This window comes from Leuresthes tenuis, unplaced genomic scaffold (assembly GCF_036924035.1).
Source record: "Leuresthes tenuis unplaced genomic scaffold, fLeuTen1.0.hap1 SCAF_10, whole genome shotgun sequence".
In the NCBI taxonomy this organism is placed as follows: domain Eukaryota; kingdom Metazoa; phylum Chordata; class Actinopteri; order Atheriniformes; family Atherinopsidae; genus Leuresthes; species Leuresthes tenuis.
In genome coordinates this window covers 28,671,013-28,691,956 of record NW_027325364.1, presented here as the reverse complement: position 1 = coordinate 28,691,956, position 20,944 = coordinate 28,671,013, and the positions used below count along the sequence as shown (strand labels likewise).

Genomic DNA, 20,944 nt, shown 5'->3' with positions numbered 1-20,944 from the left:
CAGTGTTCTTAGCCAGCAGTGTGTTTTAAGAGCAAAACGACTTTCCCAAAATAAATAGATCTGTGTCGCAGACTGCGAGGAGAGAGAAAAGCCCTCGGTTCAATAATTAATTCCCGAGTCGAGGGTTTTGGAGAGCCGCTGATTGGGCTGATTTTTATTTATTTATTTATTTTTCTTTTACTCTGTTATGATACAAAGGAGGCCGTTTGAAGTAATTTGTCCCAGAGAGAGCAGCTTGGAATACCATACATGCTTTGATTTAGCAAAGCAAATTTAATTTTGTTTGCTTTATGCAAACCAGCCGGGGCCGCGGGGCTTTCTCTGATTCCACCAGAGGGGTGATGGTGGTGGTGCTGCTGCTGCTGATGATAGAGGTGGGGGAATGCACACAACAGAAACATGCTGCTGCCACTAATATAAAATACAGAGTGCACACTCATACACACAGACGCATGCGGTGAGCAGCAACAGTTCAAAAGTACAAAGCTTATTCCCCCCATACACACACGAACCCTCCAATCCCTTTGAAATCAGAGCTTAAAATAATTGTTTGTGTGTTGTGTTTTGTTTCGTTCTCTCCGTCTATTATTAGTATTACTGGTATTATTCCTATCATGTTGTTTTAGCTGCCTATTCTCATTGCTTGCCTTGGTTTTGTTTTATCCTGCTAATGAAAGCTTCTCACTTTTGTTCTGCTTCATTTTTTTCCAATACGTGAATGGAATAGATCTGTTTACATCTGAGCCTGATATTTCCCGAGATGTTTTACACCCAACAGCACAATAATAAAGAGCCTACTTGTTTTTCCCTCACATCTTAGTCCGGACTTCAACCATTGAGTAAAACTACCATGATGTACCCAAAAAAAGAAGCTGAATTCATACATGACCTGTTGCTGTCATGTCATTAATAGTTGGTGGCATTAAGCCTAACTGTGTGGTACACCTTTAAATGTCTTCATCGCGTCTCTGTACTGGTGGAATTACTTAAATGATTGTGTACAGACGTTGAGGCAGACAGGAGTGGTATTTCTTCTCAAAAACAGAACAAGACTGTTCAGAAAGGGTAGCCAAGCAGTTTTGCCATACTCCATTCAAGTCATTTTCTTAGGGAACAATAATGAGTGGATGAAGCAGAAAAACCCAATTTCCTTTATCCTTTTTATATCCTGAAAAAACCCTCGTTGACGAACCTTTGGTCTTTTGTTATAGAAAACTGAGCTAATATCCTCCAGCTCTCAGCGCAGTTTAAAGGTCTTAATTGGATTCCATTAGTATATTGCTTGACATGACACTTGAGTCCGCTCTATTAGAATTCCCCTGCCTGGGATTAAAAAGGGGACTTTTTCTACATTCAGCACTCTAGACTCTTTGTTAAAGTCTCAAATATTCTTTGTTGGATTCTCAGTTTTTAGTGACACCGATATTAAAAATGGGATGTCTCCGTGTTTCAGCGGAGCAGTTTAATGTATCAATAAACCTTTGCATTGATACAGTGTAAGTTTTACATATGGTCTGATGAAATGTGCTGTGAGCCTCATAAAGCAGTCCTCCAACCTCTTTCAGTACCAGACCAGAGCGAGCGGTCTATTTCCTTCAGGATTCTTTTCACAGATCATGGAGAGTTGAAGTGTTTCCTCTGTGATTTTATTTGTTGTAGAATGTAGACTGAAGGCCGGATGTCTGTGATGATATATTCTGTTTTATGTCTCTTCCCCTAGTCCTGAGCTGACGTGGAGGGATGTTCAGCATCTGATCGCCAAGACAGCAAAGATCCCCGACCCTGAAGAGCCTGGCTGGAGCATCAACGCAGCAGGATACCATGTTCATCATAGGTACTGTGACGTAGTCTTTCCATTATTGAGTGGTTTTCGACACAAAAATGCAGTATTACCTTCAATGCTAAATTTAACACAATGAGTCCCAGCAATCTGCCAGCATTCTTTCTCCAAGTAAGGCTAAAAGGTGAACTGAACTGTCACACTAGCTGTTTTTCTTGTTTCAAGTGTTATGGTGAGATAAGTCGATTAGCTGTAACCATACACTGATCAGCCACAGCATTAAAACTTCCTGCCTGATATTGCATAGATGCCTCTCATCGGTTTTAAACTGCTGGACACGTGGACACAGGCCCTTATAGGATGTCCTATTTGTTTTTTGTTTTTTTTTCTTTTTGAGGTGACTAAATAGTATATTGTTGTAAAAAGAAAAAATCAGGCAAGTTTGTAGTTTCAGGTATTATAAATTCCAGGTCTCTTGACCACAATATCAAGGGTTCTCTAAAACAAAACTGTTCAACTGCTTTCTTAAAGCGGCGCTCTCAAAGATAGCAGTAAAGGCAGATTGGACAATTACTGTATTTACTGTTGGTAACAACAAATCCTGTTTAATATCACAGAATTGTGGTGGCGCAGTCAATGGTTATTTTCCATTATTCTCAGAGCAACCGTGACCCAAATTTAAGATACATTTAGCAATAGTGCGGGAACAACATAACAGAGTGAAAAGAGTTAGTTACTTTTCTGAGAGGTTGGACGTGTGCAGCGTGCTGCTCCTTATTGTCAAACAGCTCACTTTGGCTACTCTTTTTTGTTTTGCGTTACTACAATATTTATCCAAATCTGACCCAAAATAACAGCTGTCTTGTTGCATAAAGGCATTTTTGATGGACAATAGCAGTAGATTCAAAGCTCTAAAGGGCAGCTCTAATTTCTAAGAATGCTCAGTAGTGTTTCACCTGTTAAATGCTTTTGATCTAAAGCTGCTGCAACAGGAAAACATTTTTTTTCTACTTTATACTGGCCGCTTACATGGCTCCTCAGTTTATCAGAGGAAAACTAGCAACAGCTCACACATTACAGGACTCACCTCGTGGCTTTACTGCACCGAGATGATGTTTCGATCACGACAGCTCTTCTACAAACTGAATTATCACGTATACTGCCATCTTAAATTAAATGAGGCCGATCACTTGATCAGGTCATGTGGATAAATCTTCCAAAAAAAATATAGTAGATATATTAACAGGAAAATCTTCTGTGATGCCATGATATTGTATCAGCTTGATCCAACAAATATAGCGAAGACAAGGATAGAAAAGGCCCTAAGATTTAGGTGGATCCATAAAAAATAGGTTTTGTGGCCAGGGGTTAATATTGTATGGCACACGTGACTCTGTTGTTATCTATTCCTTTCTAAGTTCTATTTCTAACATATTTTTTGGCCCAGCACCTGCTACGTTACCTGGCATGAATGTCCAAGTTTTGTGTTTTGCTCCTCTTTCAATAAGCCCTCACTGATCTGATTGGCTAGCATCCAGAAGCTTCTCACTGGCAGACTTTTGCTCTTGGATGTATTGAGAACTGGAAACCAGACTGAAAGATGGCACTTGCTCTCTTGAATGAAAATTGCTGGCTTGGCACAAGAGCTGAAAAAAACATTTTTAGATTTACAGTAGGTGCTGCAACCAACAACTACACCCACAGGTCCCCATTCAGCACTGGGACTTTATATTGGGATGTTATGATAAGAAGAATTTCTTGACTTGGTAAGTTTGAATTTCTAGTCACGCCTTTATGACCTGGATTACTTAACATAATGCTCAAATTTGCATAATCTTCAGTCTTTAGTTAGAATATCTAACAAATATATTGTTCTTAAGGTGCCATTTGAGCTATTTGACTTTGGCGAATCAGCCTTAATGCAAAAGAGTTTTAACCTACAGGTTTATACCGCTCAAGTTTTGGGACTTTGACTGTGGGAAACGTACAACTTTGTCATCATAACGAAATATAAACAAATCATAGAAATATATATATTTTTCATAATTCTTTTTAAAGCTCAAATGAACAGAAAAAACAGTGCCATGTATTAACCTGTATGATTCAGGTGTTGTATTGGACACATTTGCAAAAGTATGACAATAAGGCATCTCTCACCTATTTCTGTACACACACCCACACACTCTCCTTCAACCACAAAAGACAGCAGTCTATTTTATGACAGTTAAGACAGGTGATCTTGTCCAGGGAGGAGTATCATTGTAATTTTCTAATGTTATTATCACACCCACAGCAAGCCTTGGTGTTGGTGCCTGTAATGATTTATACAGACACGGGCTGAGGGAGCAGAGCCTCTTCCTCACAGTGTATGAAGTAAGAATCTGAGAGAGAGTGAGTGACGCTGCGCTCCTCCAGATGTCGTATAAATGCTTTTACAACGCTTTCACTGTGTCCGCCAGGCAATGACATATCAGCAATCAGTCATAGTGTTGGTGATGCTTTTCTTCTGCTCTGTCTCACTCACATTAAATCCCCCTCTATTCACCCTGACTCTAACTAACTGTAATCATCTCTCCTTGTGGTTTCTTTTCTAACCTTCCTCTTTTCAACCTTTTTGTCACTCCTATTCTCTCCTTTCCTATTCCACTCTTCCATTCCCTCTTTCACAGCATGCCATGTCATAAAATAGATTGTAATTACTGTGTTGCTGTGAGAAGAATGGATTAATTAAAATATAATGATGCCGATCACAGCAGCGGGTGACTGCAGAAATCTATCCATTTAGGGGTTGTAGCCGAGGACTTGTAATGTCCTGATCATATTGCAACGGCTATGCTAATTAAAAAGAATGGTTTATTACATGGGCGAGGATAGGTGGACTAAAGTGCAATCAGCACTGGGTCACTTAGTGAGATTGTTGCAATACATTTAAATTCAAATAGAAAGTCTAGGATTAAAGGATTTTCAGAAAATTAAGGATAGTACTGATTGCTTTGCTTGTAAGAAACTCATGTTTATTTTTTCGGTCCTGAGGGAGCAATGGTATGAAAAAAAAAAGAACAGGATGAAATTTCGAAAGCGATATGCAAGCGTATTATCTCCAAGAGTCACTAGTTCTGTTTTGTGGGGTCTTTTTTTTTTTTGATGACGTCATAGTAAATGATAAAATGTGGTTGAATCACATGTAGACTACAGTCGTAAAGTCAGACTGCTGAATCTGTAACAAACCTATCATGTTAGTTATATAAAATGATATGATTGGGAATAAGTGGGAGAAGAATTTAGCAATTTATTTGAAATTAATTGGAAATAATAAGAAGCCATTTTCCTTGTGGCATTATTATTTTGCTTAACTGGTGCATTGTTTTGAATGATCAATGTTATGGCCATAAAGTCGTAGAAGTTGAAGTTTAAAGTATTTTACTGAAAACTGAAAGGAGGGAAGTGTGTAAATAAAGTGTGAATAAAGCACATGTTCTTAAAAATACAACTCAAGTACAGCACTTAAATCTTCTCACTTTCCACCACTGGGTTAAATTTTACTGTAAGTTAATTTACTTCCAATAAACCAGTTAAGTTACATAGTGCAGTACCAGCCTGATGTTGCTTTGCTAGTCAAATCAGGCTCATTCCTTTCACATTCAGAAATATCTTTGATTTTGTCCACACTTTGGTGAACACACTGAAACAATATGGCATGTCTGTGTTTCTCTTTGCTGCTCTATTGCAAACTCTAGTTTCTGTTGACTGTTCCAGTAAAAGCTTTATATTTTTAGCTTTTAACAAAAATTACTCAGGCTGTGGGAATAGTTGGGGACCATTTAAAGTTAAGTGCTAATGTGGTCTACTTATGGTTGTTTGAGAAAGCGGGAGAGTGTTTGCAGGATGAACTCAATCTGTAGAAGGTAAGTTATTAAGTCTGGTTTTAATTTAGAAAAATCATTTGAGCTGTTGAGTGTAGCCTTGAAAGTTTCATAAAGAGCAACTGTGGATTGGGGACAGTTGGTTGCAGTGGAAGCTGCGACTCCATGGTTTTCTAAAAGCTGCAGGAAAAATGGCTTCTCAAAGAATGTCAGTTGAGTTGGCATTGATGTTTGTGTGTATATTTGTGTATGTATATGTGTATATGTATATGTGTGTGTGTGTATATATATATATATATATATATATATATATATATATATATATGTATATACGTGTGTGTGTGTTGAGGATTTGTGTGGCTGGGTGGATGGGAGCAATGGCTCACCCGCATCTCAAAGTTCCCATCTGTTTGACCTCCATATAGACTGGGAGCTTTAGAAAACTCCGATATCGGAAGGCGACCCCCACCCTCCACCTCTCTACCCTCCGCTCCAACTGCCATAACGACAATAAACATGTCAGCCGCCACACGCCAGAGCAATCTGCCATCAGATTTACTGTGCATGAAATATGGTGGTGCTTTTATTGGCCCAAAGACTTGTCAGTCATAATTTATAGGCTGTTCCCGGGCCGGCTGTGATGTCAGCCGGCTCCCAGCACCCTCGGGAGAATCAAAAGAGAGAGGGGGAAAGAGATAGAGATGAGGGTTGCTGTTGGGTGGGGGATTGAGATATAAGAGGACAGAAAAATATGCGTGTGACTGAGAGAGAGGAGAGAGAAAGGTGATGAAGAGAGATGGAAAGAGGCGAAAAAAATAACACGCATTCATCCTGTTCCTCTTTGTGGTGAGTTTATCAGGCTGACGGAGTGAAGGTGTCAGTTTTTTCTTGGTCTCCAGAAATAGATCTTCATCTACTTTCTGAATGTTGCTCTGTATTCTTTGAGCACACCTATTGATCACATGGTCAGCGAAGGGCAAAAAATTAATCTGTGATTCATATCTCCATTTGAGGCTTCTCTAACCTACAAACAGAAAGTGGAGTCTAGCGATAGCGATTTACGTACCGGAGGCATGACGCACAGCGAAGAAGCAGAACGTCCAAACAAGCTTGATTTCACTTAATTTCTTCTGATAGCACAGGTGAAACTACAGTAATTACCTCGTGGAAGATTTAGATAGGGAATAACAGTGGTAGAAAAGATCAAAGAGACGCTGTCCTCCCTGCAAAAACAACGTGAATATCAAGGAGAATGCATGATGGTGAAAAGGTATCTTTGGTTTAAAAAATGTTATGGCATTAAAAAATGTAATAAGATTCAGTCCCTCTTTTGAAAAATGAAACTCAGCTCGTGGAGAACTATTAGAATGTTTACATTTGCGGCATTTTGTTCCATATCAAAATAATTAATTGCCTCCATTTTCAAATTAAAAGTACATTACAACACAATTAAGGATGCAAATGAGTCTGAGCCTGTCGCGAGGAACCAGAAAAAGTGAAAGAGTGACTGCATTGATGTATGAGGGCTTGCATGCTTTATTGTGTATTAGGTGTGTTGCGGGGGATCTTTGTGCATTTGTGTGTGTTTGTGTTTTCAAATATAATAAAATGTGTCTTGCTGCCATTACTGAAGAGGAAGAGTCAGTGCTGAAATTACATCAGCATAGGGACATAAATCAGAGTTCTGCAGTCATAAACAACAGAATAATTAGGTCACTCCTCCAACAGATCAACCAGCAGTCGATACTATGTTACGCCTATTGTGTGGAAAGGCCCTTGCCAGTGAAAGAAAATCATCCAACTTAAGCAAAACACACACTTTTATGAGCATATTTCTCTACCTAACCCTCCCTTCCAAAAGCTCTGACCCACAACGAGCCTGTTCCATGAAAGATATCTACATCGCTAGAAACCAGGAACAGTAAAACATCATTTTGTCATAACCCTCCCTCTTTGGAGGCAAAACAGATATAAAAGTATATAGCCTGTGGTTTACTGCGACTCCCCCTCACCCAGCCTGGCAGCAGCACGCAGGGCTGATGGATGCTGGGCATCGGGCCGCCTTTTAATTGCTCGTAAATTTTTGATCCAGGGAAACGCCACGTTCTCCTTGTCCCCCGGCGACATGGGTGACAGGATTGAGATCAGGAGGGAATAAAAGAGCCTCCGCGATGGAACACCGAGAGGATGGGAGGGAGCGAAATAAGATACACAGAGACACACTGACACACTTTAAAATATACAGACACGCACTGCCAGATGTTCCAAAGGACAGCATGTAGAAATCCTCATGAGTGCATTAAGGAACTTTAAATGTACTTCTAACACAATTATTTTCATATTGTAGACAGAAAAGTTTTTATGTTGTCCACATCAACAAGAATATTTTTCTTATTTTCTCTTGCTATGTGATGATCATTATCCCAAATAGATTCTTCCCGTTTGCAAATGTTTTTAATTAACATATTGAGTCACAATAAGTCCCCACTGAAAGTAATATTATGATAGTTTTAACATTTTTCTCAAAAATTAACATCAAATTGGTTTTAAAAAATAGCAGGCGGCAATTTAGAATGTTGTTTCAGAGGCTGTTCCTGTTCTGATCTGTTGTTTGTTTGGATTTTGTTTTTTTGTGTTGTGTGTCTCGATTAACTTCGTGTATGATTTTGATGTTCCTTTGAAAGTCTGTTATTTTTGCTGCCTGTGTTGGTCCTGCTCCACACCTGTTTGGAGTTCTGCTAATAACCCTACTGCTCTGTTCTTACCACACACCTGTTTACCAGAAGTTTCCCCTCAGTATAAAGTACTGTGCAAAAGTCTGGAGCCACTACTCAATTCTTTACATTTTGCTCCCGAGGAGTCAGATTTCCTTGTAATCGTTTTCAAGAGGTCTTGAGCAATAGTTCTTCAGGATTATTTAAAGTCTTTCAGAGTTGTTCTTTGAACATTGGTCCCTTTTTTTATTAATTTACTGTCCAGTGCTTGTACCTGACCATTGTCAGAGGAATGTGTTCTTTTTTGTTTTTCAAACCACTGAACCCTGACCTATGAATCACTCAGTGGGTCTACATGATGAGATTAACTCGATTATAGCTATAGTTGGGTTATGTTCCTTATCTGAACAAGGGTAGTTATCCAAGTATATATGGCGGTGAATGAATGGAATCATTGGCACAAAGCACGTCATACCCCAGTACGATAGGCAGCGCTGTATCCATTTCAACTATTGCTAATAGAGCCACTTCCTGTTGACATCTTCACCACCAACAACAACAAACTCAGGCATTCGAGAAAGATGGTGAACGAAGAGCAAGATGAAGCTACATCCCTCTACATCTGTGATGAGCTGGTTATGGCACAAACGCGATGCACAACGGCACATTCTCCATCGCGTTGTTTATTTCTTTCCGACAGCGGCGACAACAACAGTAATATTGTCTATTTCGACTTCCGGGTGACGATCGCGGGAAAAAATCTCGAGCATGCGCAGAACGCTCGATCCGATCCACTGTCGTCTACATGCATGTTCAGTGTACATTTGGATCGAGTTATCTCGGAGTCTTAATTCGATTGTGAGTAACCCGATCTTATCCGTATTTTTTGTCAGATTAAGGTGTCTACATGAAATGAATAACTCAGTCTTATTGTAATTTTGGCATTAATCCGATGGCACTCATGTAAACCCATTGACTTAAACTGAAATAAACGCCTAACTCAAGGTACGAACCAGTTTTCTGTCTACATGTAACAGATAATTTAGCAAAGAACCACATTTCAATTGTATTTTTACTGGTAGTCTGTAACAAAGACAGTTGGTTTCCATTTCTTTAATGACATCATTGAAAAACTTGACATATCTTAGCGTTGTCTACAGAGTCCTGGAAAAAAAAAGACTACAGGAGATGAACAGTATCTGAAAGTGATGTCCTGATAAAATAAGAAAAACCCACCAAAGACCTGACACAGGACCAGAGAGTTGCATCTGGTGTCAAGGATCGATGGAGGAGGTAGGACCCAGATGCAGTTCTTTTAATTAAAAAAAAGGTTTAGTCACAAAAACACAAAAACAAGGAGCAAGGCAAAACAGAAAGCGCGGCTGAGCCAGATTATCAAAATACTCAAACGGTGAATAAACATAAAGACTATGAGGCAGGACTTAACTTCTGTGGCAAGGCATGAAGGGTTAGTGAGGATTCTGCCATGAATGAAAGGAAACCAGGAGACTAAATGCTGTGGAGGGAGTGATTAGTGATGACGAACAGCTGATGACAATGAAACGAAACAAGTGACATGAGTGACACTAACGTGACAGGGAAGAAACATGACAAGAACCTGAAAATATGAGAAAGAAAATATAAGAAACTGAAAACAAGACTATTAAAACATAAACTGTGACATCTGGCCCTTTAGCTGATCCATCTTCTAAAGCGTCATCAGAAATGGTCTCCATGGAAGGATGGCTGTCAAGAAGCCATTCTTAAGGAAGGGAAACGGGGAGAATAGCCAAAGGTTTGACAAATAACACAAGAACTGGACTAAAATGGTGTGGCAGCGGGGCTTATGGAGTGATGAATCCACCCCAGAGAATGAAAACCTCAGCATTACAGAAGCAGTGTGTCGTCTTGACAGAGAACAGAACTAAAAGGCAGAAAACATCCAAAGAAGAGCTTTAGAATGTTCTTCAAGAAACCTGGAGAATTATTCCTGAAGACTACTTAAAGAAATGTCAGAAAGCTTCTCTAAGAGGGTTCAGACTGTGTTGAAGAATAAAGGTGCTCATACCAACTATTGACTTTCCAGTTCTTTCTTTCTCTATTTTTGTCCTATATACTGTTTTTGCATTTTGGTTTGCACATTTCAATGAATTTCTGCTCTTAAGATATAAGAGGTGGCTCGGGACCTTTGCACAGTTTACACAGCTTAGTTTTCCTTTTCCTTGTTAGATCTTTGTCATTTTTACTAATTTGCTGTTTTGAGTTCTCACTCCAGTTTACTTTTCTATTAAATGCTCCTTTCTTGGATTATTTTGGATGCTATTTTGACGGTTTTGGAAATCTAAATTTTCCTGCCACCTGTTTTTGGGTCCTACCATAACCACAGCCTCATGACAATTCCATCATTAATTCCATTACTTAACACAAATAAATGTGTGTTAATTGTGTGACTGATTGCAAATTCATAGTCAGTATAGAGGCTTTAGTGGACCCTAACTAATACTCTACAGCGTAGCAATGCGAAACTTGACATTGAATGCATGTTTGAAACAGGTTTATACCAATAATTATAGACAGTGGAGGTCCTGACTCAGAGAAGTATAGCAACAGCCAAAGCCTGGATCAACTATCCCTTCATAATGTGGAAATGCACATGCACAATTTTTATTTCTTTTATTTAGACATTCCAATTGTGGCAGCAGAAGATAAAACAACTTCATTTCCTCGTGTTAACTTCTCAATCTTAAAATCCTCTCCCATTATGTTATAAAACATTGTTGTGTTGCAGTGCTGCCTAAGCACTCTTTGATAAGAATGATTTTCTTCTTTGCTTCTCCTGAGTATGTTGATTTGATCAAACTCAACTCTACATTACAGAGGGGCATGTTGTATGTCTAACAATACTACTAGACTTAGACTCAGACTTTAAGTCCAAAAGTCATTTTTAGTTGTTCTAAATGAAATCCCTAAATGACTACTTTTACTTTGGATCTTTGATGTACATTTTGTTACTGTACTTTCATTGAAATGGAGCTTTTCTGAAGTGTGGTGTTGCTACTTTTATTGAGAGAGTCTTAATGACCTTGAAAGCACTGATGCTGTGGCAGTCTGAGGACAAAGATAATCTATTAATGAGCACACAAAAAATAAAACATTTAAGAGGTCATTTTTTTCACATCTCACCCAGATTTAGTTCATGAATCAAAACACAAAGACATGAGTAATGAGACTGAAGCACCCCTTGCAGGCTGTGCTGTATGTTATAGTACATTCTAATGCACAGAATTATTTCCAGGTGGCACAGAGGAACCCATAAGTGGACGCTAGAAGAACTAAAATGCTGGTCGTACCAGCAGCTAACCTCTGTGATTCTTCAAAGAGCAATCACTGAGCTACAGAAAGTCCTTTAATTCATAAAGAACAAGAGGTGTCATCATAGAGAAGCACTTTTACTGAATTATTTTTCTGTAAAATACATTGCACAAATTGTTCATGACAAACACTTTCTGCAGCTGTAGCAATGATAGAACTTTTCTAAGATGAAACACCAATCGGGTGAAGAGGTGAAAGGCACTAGCCTGCAGCATTTGCATATATAGCTCTTTTATTCCCTTTAACGTGGAGCAGTCCTTTATATATCTGTACATCGTCGACAGTAATGGAGTTGAGATTGAAAAATTGGGTTTTAGATCCATCTCTGCAGACTTGTGACTGTTGCCAAACCTAACAGATGCTCATCTGATCAATTTTGTACCCCGTTTGTCTTCCTCCTGAGATGAAAGCCTAAGGAGATAAATACAGGTTTATCCCACCATTTGCTTGTTCATTGCAGTGAGATCCGACATCCTGCCGAGGGTTTTGATTATTCCCTTCTTCTGTGTCAGACTCTGCCTTGCATCAGATCTTTATCGCTATTTTCTTCTCTTTTATTTTTTTTTCTATCCTATTTTTCCTGTCTCATTTTCCTCTCTCCTCCATCCCCCTGCTGTTTGTGTTGTCCCAGGCTCATTTGGTGTCTCTAAGCTCTCCAGGTTTGATCTCTTTCCTTCTGGTATCGATCCCACCTGCTCTGGCTGCCCCAGTGGTGGGAAATCAAGACACATGCTGATCATCTATAGGTCATTCTCTGGGATAGAGGTCAGAGGGAGATGGCATGGATCCTACTCACCTGTGTCTGTACATGTGTTTGTGAGTGTAATAGATCTCTGCAGACTTTGCTTGTCTTTTTTCTTATTTTCTAATTTATTGGAGTTTGACCAAAGATGATTTTTTTTTTCTTGGCCCTGGTTTGATTAAAATATAAAAAGTAAAATGCCTTTAAATAAAAAGCATTTTATTTTAGAAAGGAGCAGTTTTGACTAGTATTCTTACATATTAGTGGTTTAAATGCATATGAACAGCATAGAATTGAGGCAGTCCAGGCTATTTCCAGTAACTTCCCACCCTTCACTTCCTGTATAGTTCTGTATATCATCGTTTTTGTAAGTAATCTGGCACAGATACACATATTAGCTTTACATTACACCTCTGCTGTTTATATAAAGTCTGCCATGAACAGAAGGAACTGGCACAGAGAGCCACAAGGGTTTCTCAGACTAAATGCATCTTATAAAAACAAAACAAAAACTCATCCTTAAGGAATGAAGACCAAAAACGTCCTAATGAAAAAGTTCAAAAGACAGAGGAAGAATATGTTCAACAGATACAGTGCTTGCTTTATCACAAAGAAAAGTCTGATTTTTGCATATAAAAGTAGTCTTTCAGATATCACTGTTACAGTGTCTCAAACACTAAGTTAAATCACAATCGTACTGCAGGCTGACCGACTTGCAGACCCTGAGCTCTCTTCCAGTGGGCACAAAGGGAGAGAGATGGGTGAGCTTGATCAACCCCAGTAGTGTCAACCCAATTACTCATTCTCTTAAAGGGCTATTAAAACATAATTGCCCAGCGATTTACATCCAAGTTAACGTGGCCCCGAGATAATTTATTATTTTCCATAAGCCCTTCCTTTTGTGTGCCGACTGAAAGAGTGTGTGGGGGAGAAAGAGAGGGAGACTGTAATTTCCTGACTCATGAAGAAAGGCATGTTGGCAGTTCAGTGTAATTGTTTAAACCTCACTCTCAGACACCTTCCAGTCACCCCCTTTTAATCCTTGTTATCGCTCTCATTAGCCCGGGGTCAAGGGTCAGTCGGCTCCCTCTAGAAACACAAACGCAGCACTGGGGAGAGGAGCGCATGGATGGTGGGCTTGATGATGGGCTAGAGGGATGAGTTGTAGGTGGTTATTTTCACTTCAGCACTGGACAGCACAAGTTTGGTCCACTTTTCCAATTGGGAAAGTTCTTTATTTTTACTTATACATTTAAACCATGGCTGTGTTGTAAGCACCGGACTAATAGACTTGTTTAGTGGGAAGTGTTTTTCCAGCATACAGTGTCTATATGTGCTGCAAAGTGTTTGAAAAGAAGTTTAACACTCAGCTTAACATGTGTACATGTAGAACATGTGTTAAGCTGAGTGTAACATGCTTATGCCACTCAGTTTACAATACAGTATGACCGTGAGAATGCTTTCACCTCATCAATACATTTACACATGATTTCAGAAGCATATAACATCCCTTTAGTTTAGCTATAGATTAATAACTGCACCATCAGTCTTTCTGTTTTATTCCGTCCGGCTGTCTCCGTCCTTTACTGTGATCCTGCTCACCTCCTGTGAACTGTCTGCAGGAATCACAACCTTGTTTCCTCCCCCGTGTCCCTTTCTGAGTGAAGCTAAGATCAATTAAAGTCATTACAATGCCTGGCCACCGAATGCATTAGCAGGCTCTCTGTATTTCTTGGTATAAACTGTGTGTGTGTCTCTCTCTTGCTTTATTTTGCATGCACATCAGCTTGTTGGGATCTTTGGGATGGCCAAGGTATTTCCATGGCCACATCAGTGAACAGTAACCAGTAGATCAGAGTCCAGAACCAGCACGCTTGCATTAATTGTACTTATAGCTATTTCTTATACTCACACTCAGTATGTTATTGTGAATGCATTATTTTTGACTAACAGGCATAAGTGAAACTTTTAGGTGTTTGGTCATTTGGGTTAACTGACATCATAAGGTAACAGTTTTGTAACTCTCATTCATGTTGATGACAGGTTAATTATTATTTATGTAAATATTAACATATGAATATACTGAACCAAAGCTAGATGAATTAGATAGATATACTTTAAAAAAAAAAAAAAAAGATAACACCGATTACTTGAGGAATAGTCCAGAAGTGGACGTAGCCATTGTTACATTTGTGGTCTACCATTTTCAAGTCATGTGGCTGTTGTCATTCTGGTTTTTATTTGGCCAGAAACAACAAGAGGGTGGAGCTGGGTCACTTTGCAAAGCATCTGGATTCTCATGAGGGTCACAACGATCTCAAAATCTATCCTGCCATGCACCAGTCCAGACAAACCAGAATCTTGTGCAGCAGCTAGGGCCGAGCTTTGTGTGTGACATCATTCCACAATTCCAGCACTCTTTCAACGACTGGCTCCACTTGCTTTGGTTTGTTGATTTCATTGGTTAGAGATTGGTTAGTGAATAAATAAAAACCCATAGACAACCTATGATAACATCCAATTCAATGTGAAGACATGTACAGCATGCTGTCCTTCTCTCTCATTGTCACTAAGAATTCTGCCACTACAGCTGAGGTCAGACAGTTACTGCTCCATCAACCACTGTAGCACCATTCTTAGCCCAGATTCAACAGAAAACAAGTGATATGACTGAGTGATAAGAGAGATGAAAAGATGAAGCGACCCATTCGCAGAACAGCAGGGAGCCTGATGGTACTGCCATGAGCTGGCGGGGCTGTTCTCACACTTCGTACAGCTGTGTGTGTGTGTGTGTGTGTGTGTAGATGTGCTGTATGTGAGAGATGCATTTTGAGATGACTGTGTGTCTGAAGCTGAAAATGCATCTGAATGTGTTCAGTATGTGTGAGACCATGTAGACTGTGCCTGTATGAATATGTGTTTGTTTGAGGGCAAGTGAGAGACTACTGATGAATGTGTGTTTGATTATCAGACTGTCGTAAGACTAAACATAAACTGATATCACACTAGTGCTTGTGTATGGTTTGAGGTGTGTGTGTATTTGTGTGGACTGAAAGCCATTAGTTTTGCTTCGCTTCTTTATGGGCTCGTTGGCTGATTCAGTACAATGTAACAAGAATCCGATCACTCAGCCCGGGCTCTGCCTCCCTCTCCATATGGCCACAGATAGCCTCGCCTGCCCCCCCAGGCCTCTGCCATCGTGAAAAGCAATTGTGTGGAATGTGTAGGAATTAAGTATTCCATCATTCAGCGCAGACATGCAATTAAAAGAGCTGCAGCCGTCACTCGCAATAGACAACCCGTGAATCATGGCACAAAATCTCAATAAGGCTGATTGGTGCCCCCCACCCCCCAAAATGGCAAATAAATACATAGACACAATTCTGCTTCTTGGCATTGTATGCATGTGATCTTTCCCTGGCAGTTGAAAAAAAACACAAAGTAAACTGTTTAAACTTTTTATCACATTTATGGCTTCTGTTTAAATACAGAACTCCAAGCATATTCGCATCTTATGGTTCATCAGTCATCTTCAGTCAGAGAAAGGAAAAAACTTTCATACTTTGTGCAAACCAAAATGCATACTTTTCAAACTCTCCGTTTTTTAATTGATCATATAACTGTTTCTGTCACGTTTTACTTGAACAGCCAGCTATACGTTTGTGAATGTTACACAGAAAACTGTTTCTCTTCTTTTCTCACACAGCAAAACTTCTTGTATGAAATTAACATCTGTTGGCTTCCCTCCTCTACTCACAAAGCAAGCACATAAACATAAAAGCATAGTTGTCCATGGTATGCACTGTTGATGGTTCCTCGCTTTGTGATATTCAGTCTGTTAAACCAAAAGTGTAGGCTGTCTTTTTTATCTTTTAGGGTCCATTAAGCTTTTCACAGATACACTGATGGCACTGGTGTTTGGTAGATGGGTACCAATGATTTTCTGGGCAGTTTTGATAACCTGCTGCAGAACAATTCTGTCTTGTTTTGTACACATCATCATGCACATGATATTTTCTGTTAGGATGCTCGCAATTATTCCTCTTTAAAACAGAGTAATAGCATTTAAGTTCTATGATGACTGTTTGTCTAAACTGTTACTTAGGCTGGAAAACCAAAGAGAGAAAATGGAAGTGCTAAAAACTGCAACTTTGGAAGATGGGCATGTGATTCTCCTAATTTTGACTGCTGAAACCTCATATCTGCGTTGACTCAACTTGGGGAAGCTCTTTCACTCTCTTTAAGGCTGTAGCTTTACAAGAAAGGAATCAGTTCAAAGCCAGCATGAACAAACAGAAAAATTAAAGCCATCGAGAATTTATCAGCCATACATAAAAGCATGTATTTATTAAGACTTTGAAAAACATATTTTCATATTTGTGAACACAACATGTATTCATTAATGCAGATGTGCTTACACTTATCTTGGCATTAGTGAATGTACAAGATGTAGATTAATAGCTGTCAATAATAAAGGTGTTGGCATTTAAAGATAACAAATGTCATGCAGTCCACATAATAAGTACAGATGTTTACCAGTAAAGTGGATGATACTCTGGGGATTTATTTTCATATGGTGCTTTGCATTTGAATCTGCTTAGCATTTTGTTGGAAAACCCTCTAATTCTTCAAATTTTTGCTGTTGAAACAAGTGGCTTCACTGACAGTGTCATTTTTGTCAAGTGTCCAAAAGGTAAACATTAACAAGATGCAAAGATATGTAAAAAAATTATTTGATATCTTAGAAATATTACACGAGCACTTTTTAAAACTTACACTGGCTTCACTGAACAAAAAATGTAACTGCAAGACTGTTTTTCTCAGCTATCCAGTAAGCATATTGAAATACTGTGTACACACAAGTTGCGCAGTCCTTGTCTCTGTAGTATTTCCACTAGTTTGCCTCTATCTCCTCTGATAGCTCATATCAGTCTGTTCACAGAGCTAAGCTTGAGTGGGCTACAGTGTAAATATCCCAGACCTATTATTACTCCAACAAAATGTTCCTAGCCGTTGTCAAGCCACTAAGTATAAAATAGTGAATTGCAGACACGAAGAAAGATAATTGCCACTCACACTGGAAATTTGGCAAGCGCCTTCCCCACGAGACGTGGATGAAATGGTGCTTCAACCCCCGAAACTGTCATTCTTAATGAAATGGTAATTACAAACCCAGCGGAACAGCTGAGGGGCCTGCCGAGGCCCACGGAGCCCAACTACAAGAATAAACCTGCTACAACAACCTGCAGAGAAGAGGGAGAAATGCAAGGAGGCAGGAAAGGGGTTGTGGGAGGGAAGGAAGAGGCACAGCGAGACAATATAAAGCAGGAGAGTGGTTCAGGAAGGTGCCACCACCAAGAATCTGAGATTTATTTGATTTGTGAAAAGTAATACACACTCCAGGTTGGAGTATGCGGTACACTGGGACCCTCATCAATAACACCGGCTATGTGGAAGGCAGGAGGGGAGGTTGGTTAAAAGCACCCACACAGCCTGGGTAATTGATTGCTTTGTAACTGAACGTGTCTTTAACCTTTGGGAGGTCAGGCCCAGTCGGACACCATCAGTCCTGCCTGGGGTTGAACCGCTTCCAGCCGTTTGTCTTCCGCTGCTCCCTCATCTCAGGGCCGATTTGTCAAGCATGAGATGTTTTGGGTGTTTAGATTACAGACGAGATGGGAAAACAAAGGCAAAATGCCACCCCAAACAAAAGGCCTGAGCCTGGATCTCCCACTGATCTGCAGGCTGGGCAGGAGGCCAGCTACCTGGGGTGCTGAAGCTGAGAGGGGGGAGGGAGGTGGTGGAGGGGTGGTCTACTAAAACAGAGCCACCATGAAGCCCCTGAAAAACAGACACTGTGGAGCTTGAAGCAGAGCCAGGATGGAGGCTGAACAGGAGCCAATGTGAGAATTGAAAGACAGCCAGCACGGTGACATGAGATAGAGCCGGAATAGCGCCTTGAGACGGAGCCAAAATGGCAGCCAGAAACTCAGGGAGATAGGAGGAAGCTTGGGGCAGCTAACTGTTTTCTTAATAGCAATACTCCTCATCACGGGAGATTTTAAAGTGTCCCTTTGCCACCCTCCCAGGTACTTAGAGCTGTCTGTCTGTCAGGCTGTTGGAGAGTGACTAAAGATGATTTATCTCTGAGATTATCTGGGCCAGTAGGTGTGCCATCGCTCAAACGATGCCTTTGAGGGACAACTCAGAAACAGACAACACCAACATTCTTACACCTCTCTCATTCTTTCCAGGGATCCATAGCTGACCTGCACATTTTGCTACATTGGTAGGAGAAAATCAAACTCTTAATTTGTTAAACACACGTGTGGATTAAGTTATTTTCAGATGTGATGTATCATAACCACAGGGTAAAAGCAGCTTGGTTTCGCATGAATAAGTAAGTGCACAGACAAGAGTGTGTGTGTTTGTGTCAAAACACTTGGTGCTGTGCGTGCCTGCCAGTGCCATCCCATGTTCTTTCACTATAGATGTGATGTACCTGCCACCTTCCTGCTCAGCTGAGGAGTGTGTTTCTGTGTGTGTTTATTCTCCCATTCTGTTGTTAGATCTGACAACCACTAACACAAGCTTGTGTTAAAAAAAAAAAATAAAAAAAAAGGGGGGGGGGGGGGTGAGTCTCTCTGAATTTGACAAACTAGGACTGTGGAAATACTTTGTTCCCCCTCTTACCTTCCACTCTTCCCCTCACTCCTCTGCCAAGATTTAAGCAACCAAAAATTCTGTTGTGACACCATTCCCACCAAGTGGAGCATGTACTCAAATGATATCATTCTCCTTTGCACTATAACTACTGTTTCTGGAGTTTTGACATGCTGAGACGTTTTCCCCTCGCTATGCACAGTAGAGGTAGGTGAAGCTCTGCCTGAAATCCGTTTTCTGCCTCTCTTTTAAAGGCTTCCAGATTTGTTTGGTTCAGCTTCATTTATATCTACATGCCACATTAGGCATTTAGGTGATTCTTTACTCTCCCACATACTCATTTGCAATGTGTACAAGAGTTTGATTCTGTACTTATCAACAATAGACCTGCGTATCACATTATTTTGTGCAGTAATTGAGACTGAAATTAGTTTAAGTGTGATTAAAGTCTTGATGGGATGATGAAATAATACCTCGTTTCCACGTTCATGTGTATTTGTCTGCAAGTCAACTGCAAGTCCATTACTTTCAATCGATTTCAACTGGATGTAATGAGCTCCTATTTCATTTTTTCCTCCTCCTTTGGCTAAAGTTTATTGAAATAGTTTAACTTTTGAAATTTTGCAGAGGGACAATACCGATGCAAGCTGAGTAAGCAAGGTAGGAAACACGCTAACAAACTACTAGCTTTGAAGTTAAACTGATCACTGTTTAGAACACATTCAAATGAAAAATTTACAGTAATTTTTAGCCAACATAGGTGGTGAAATTTTGGGAAGTGTGTATTATGCTGAGCATATGCATAAAGTTTTGTATATATCTTTTAACATCTTTCACAAAATTTACTACCAGGCAATTCCTTGTGCATATTCCATAAAACTGGATGGGAAAACTGCGAAAATCAGCCTTTCCTATTTATGCAGTGAAGTTTATCCATCTGAAAGAAATGCATTTCAGTTTGTTAAACACTTTGGTCAGACAGGATTACAGACTGCACACAGACATATGTGAAAACAAAGGGGAATGCCATCTTTACATATAGTTCCCGGAACTGCAGAGGTACAAGAACTAAAAGCTATTTTGTGCTTCTTACATCTGAAGAACTGAACTGTATTTATCAGAAATTCAACTAGTAAGTTTTTATAACAGTAAATACACCATTTGACATTATTTTTTCTCATATGAGAGAATGATACAGTCATGTTGTTTTTTCTATTTATTGTTGCGTGACTATAATATTCAAATCTATTAATTGAAGCATACCTGCTCCCCTCAAGATCAGTCCCTGCCAACCTACCACAAACATACAGGACAGTCCAGTGACTGACTGCTGCAAAATATCCTTGAATAGTTTCTGAGCATTCAAAGCATACTACACAATGTGATTAAGACCCTGGTGAGTCCAGTTTCTTTGGTTGAAATAGGAATATTTAATTAAATGTTCCCAGTCAATTAAGATAAATACTAATAAAAACAAGCTCTTATCAACAAAAAGGAGAGGCAATGACAAATTCAACGGTGTCTTAGAGTCCACTTAAATTTCCTGTGAATCACATAAAATATTAATTCAATGGGAAAGAGAAGGCTGACGTATCATACTTGTATTTCTGCAGTTTTTCCACATTTATCACTGTAAATAAAAAGCTATGTAATCTTGTATGGAAACAAGAGCACTCTGATTTATTTTTTTTGTCTGTCTGTGAATTGGCTTGAGATCAATAACTTCACAAGTCTGTCAGCTATATAAATCCAGATAATATGCTGTGGAGTGTGTGTGTGTGTATCCATATGGGTATGCATGTGTTTGCAG

The 20,944-nt window shown here is 39.6% G+C and overlaps 1 protein-coding gene across 1 annotated transcript in view; it reads left to right on the top strand.

Moving 5' to 3' along the window:
- LOC140316986 (furin-like protease kpc-1) overlaps positions 1–20,944 on the top strand; it is a 154,662-nt gene that overhangs the window by 101,225 nt on the left and 32,493 nt on the right. Inside the window, exon 14 of the mRNA XM_072395066.1 lies at positions 1,721–1,834. Within this exon, the coding sequence (XP_072251167.1) occupies positions 1,721–1,834 (114 nt within the window). The remainder of the gene's footprint in view (positions 1–1,720; positions 1,835–20,944) is intronic.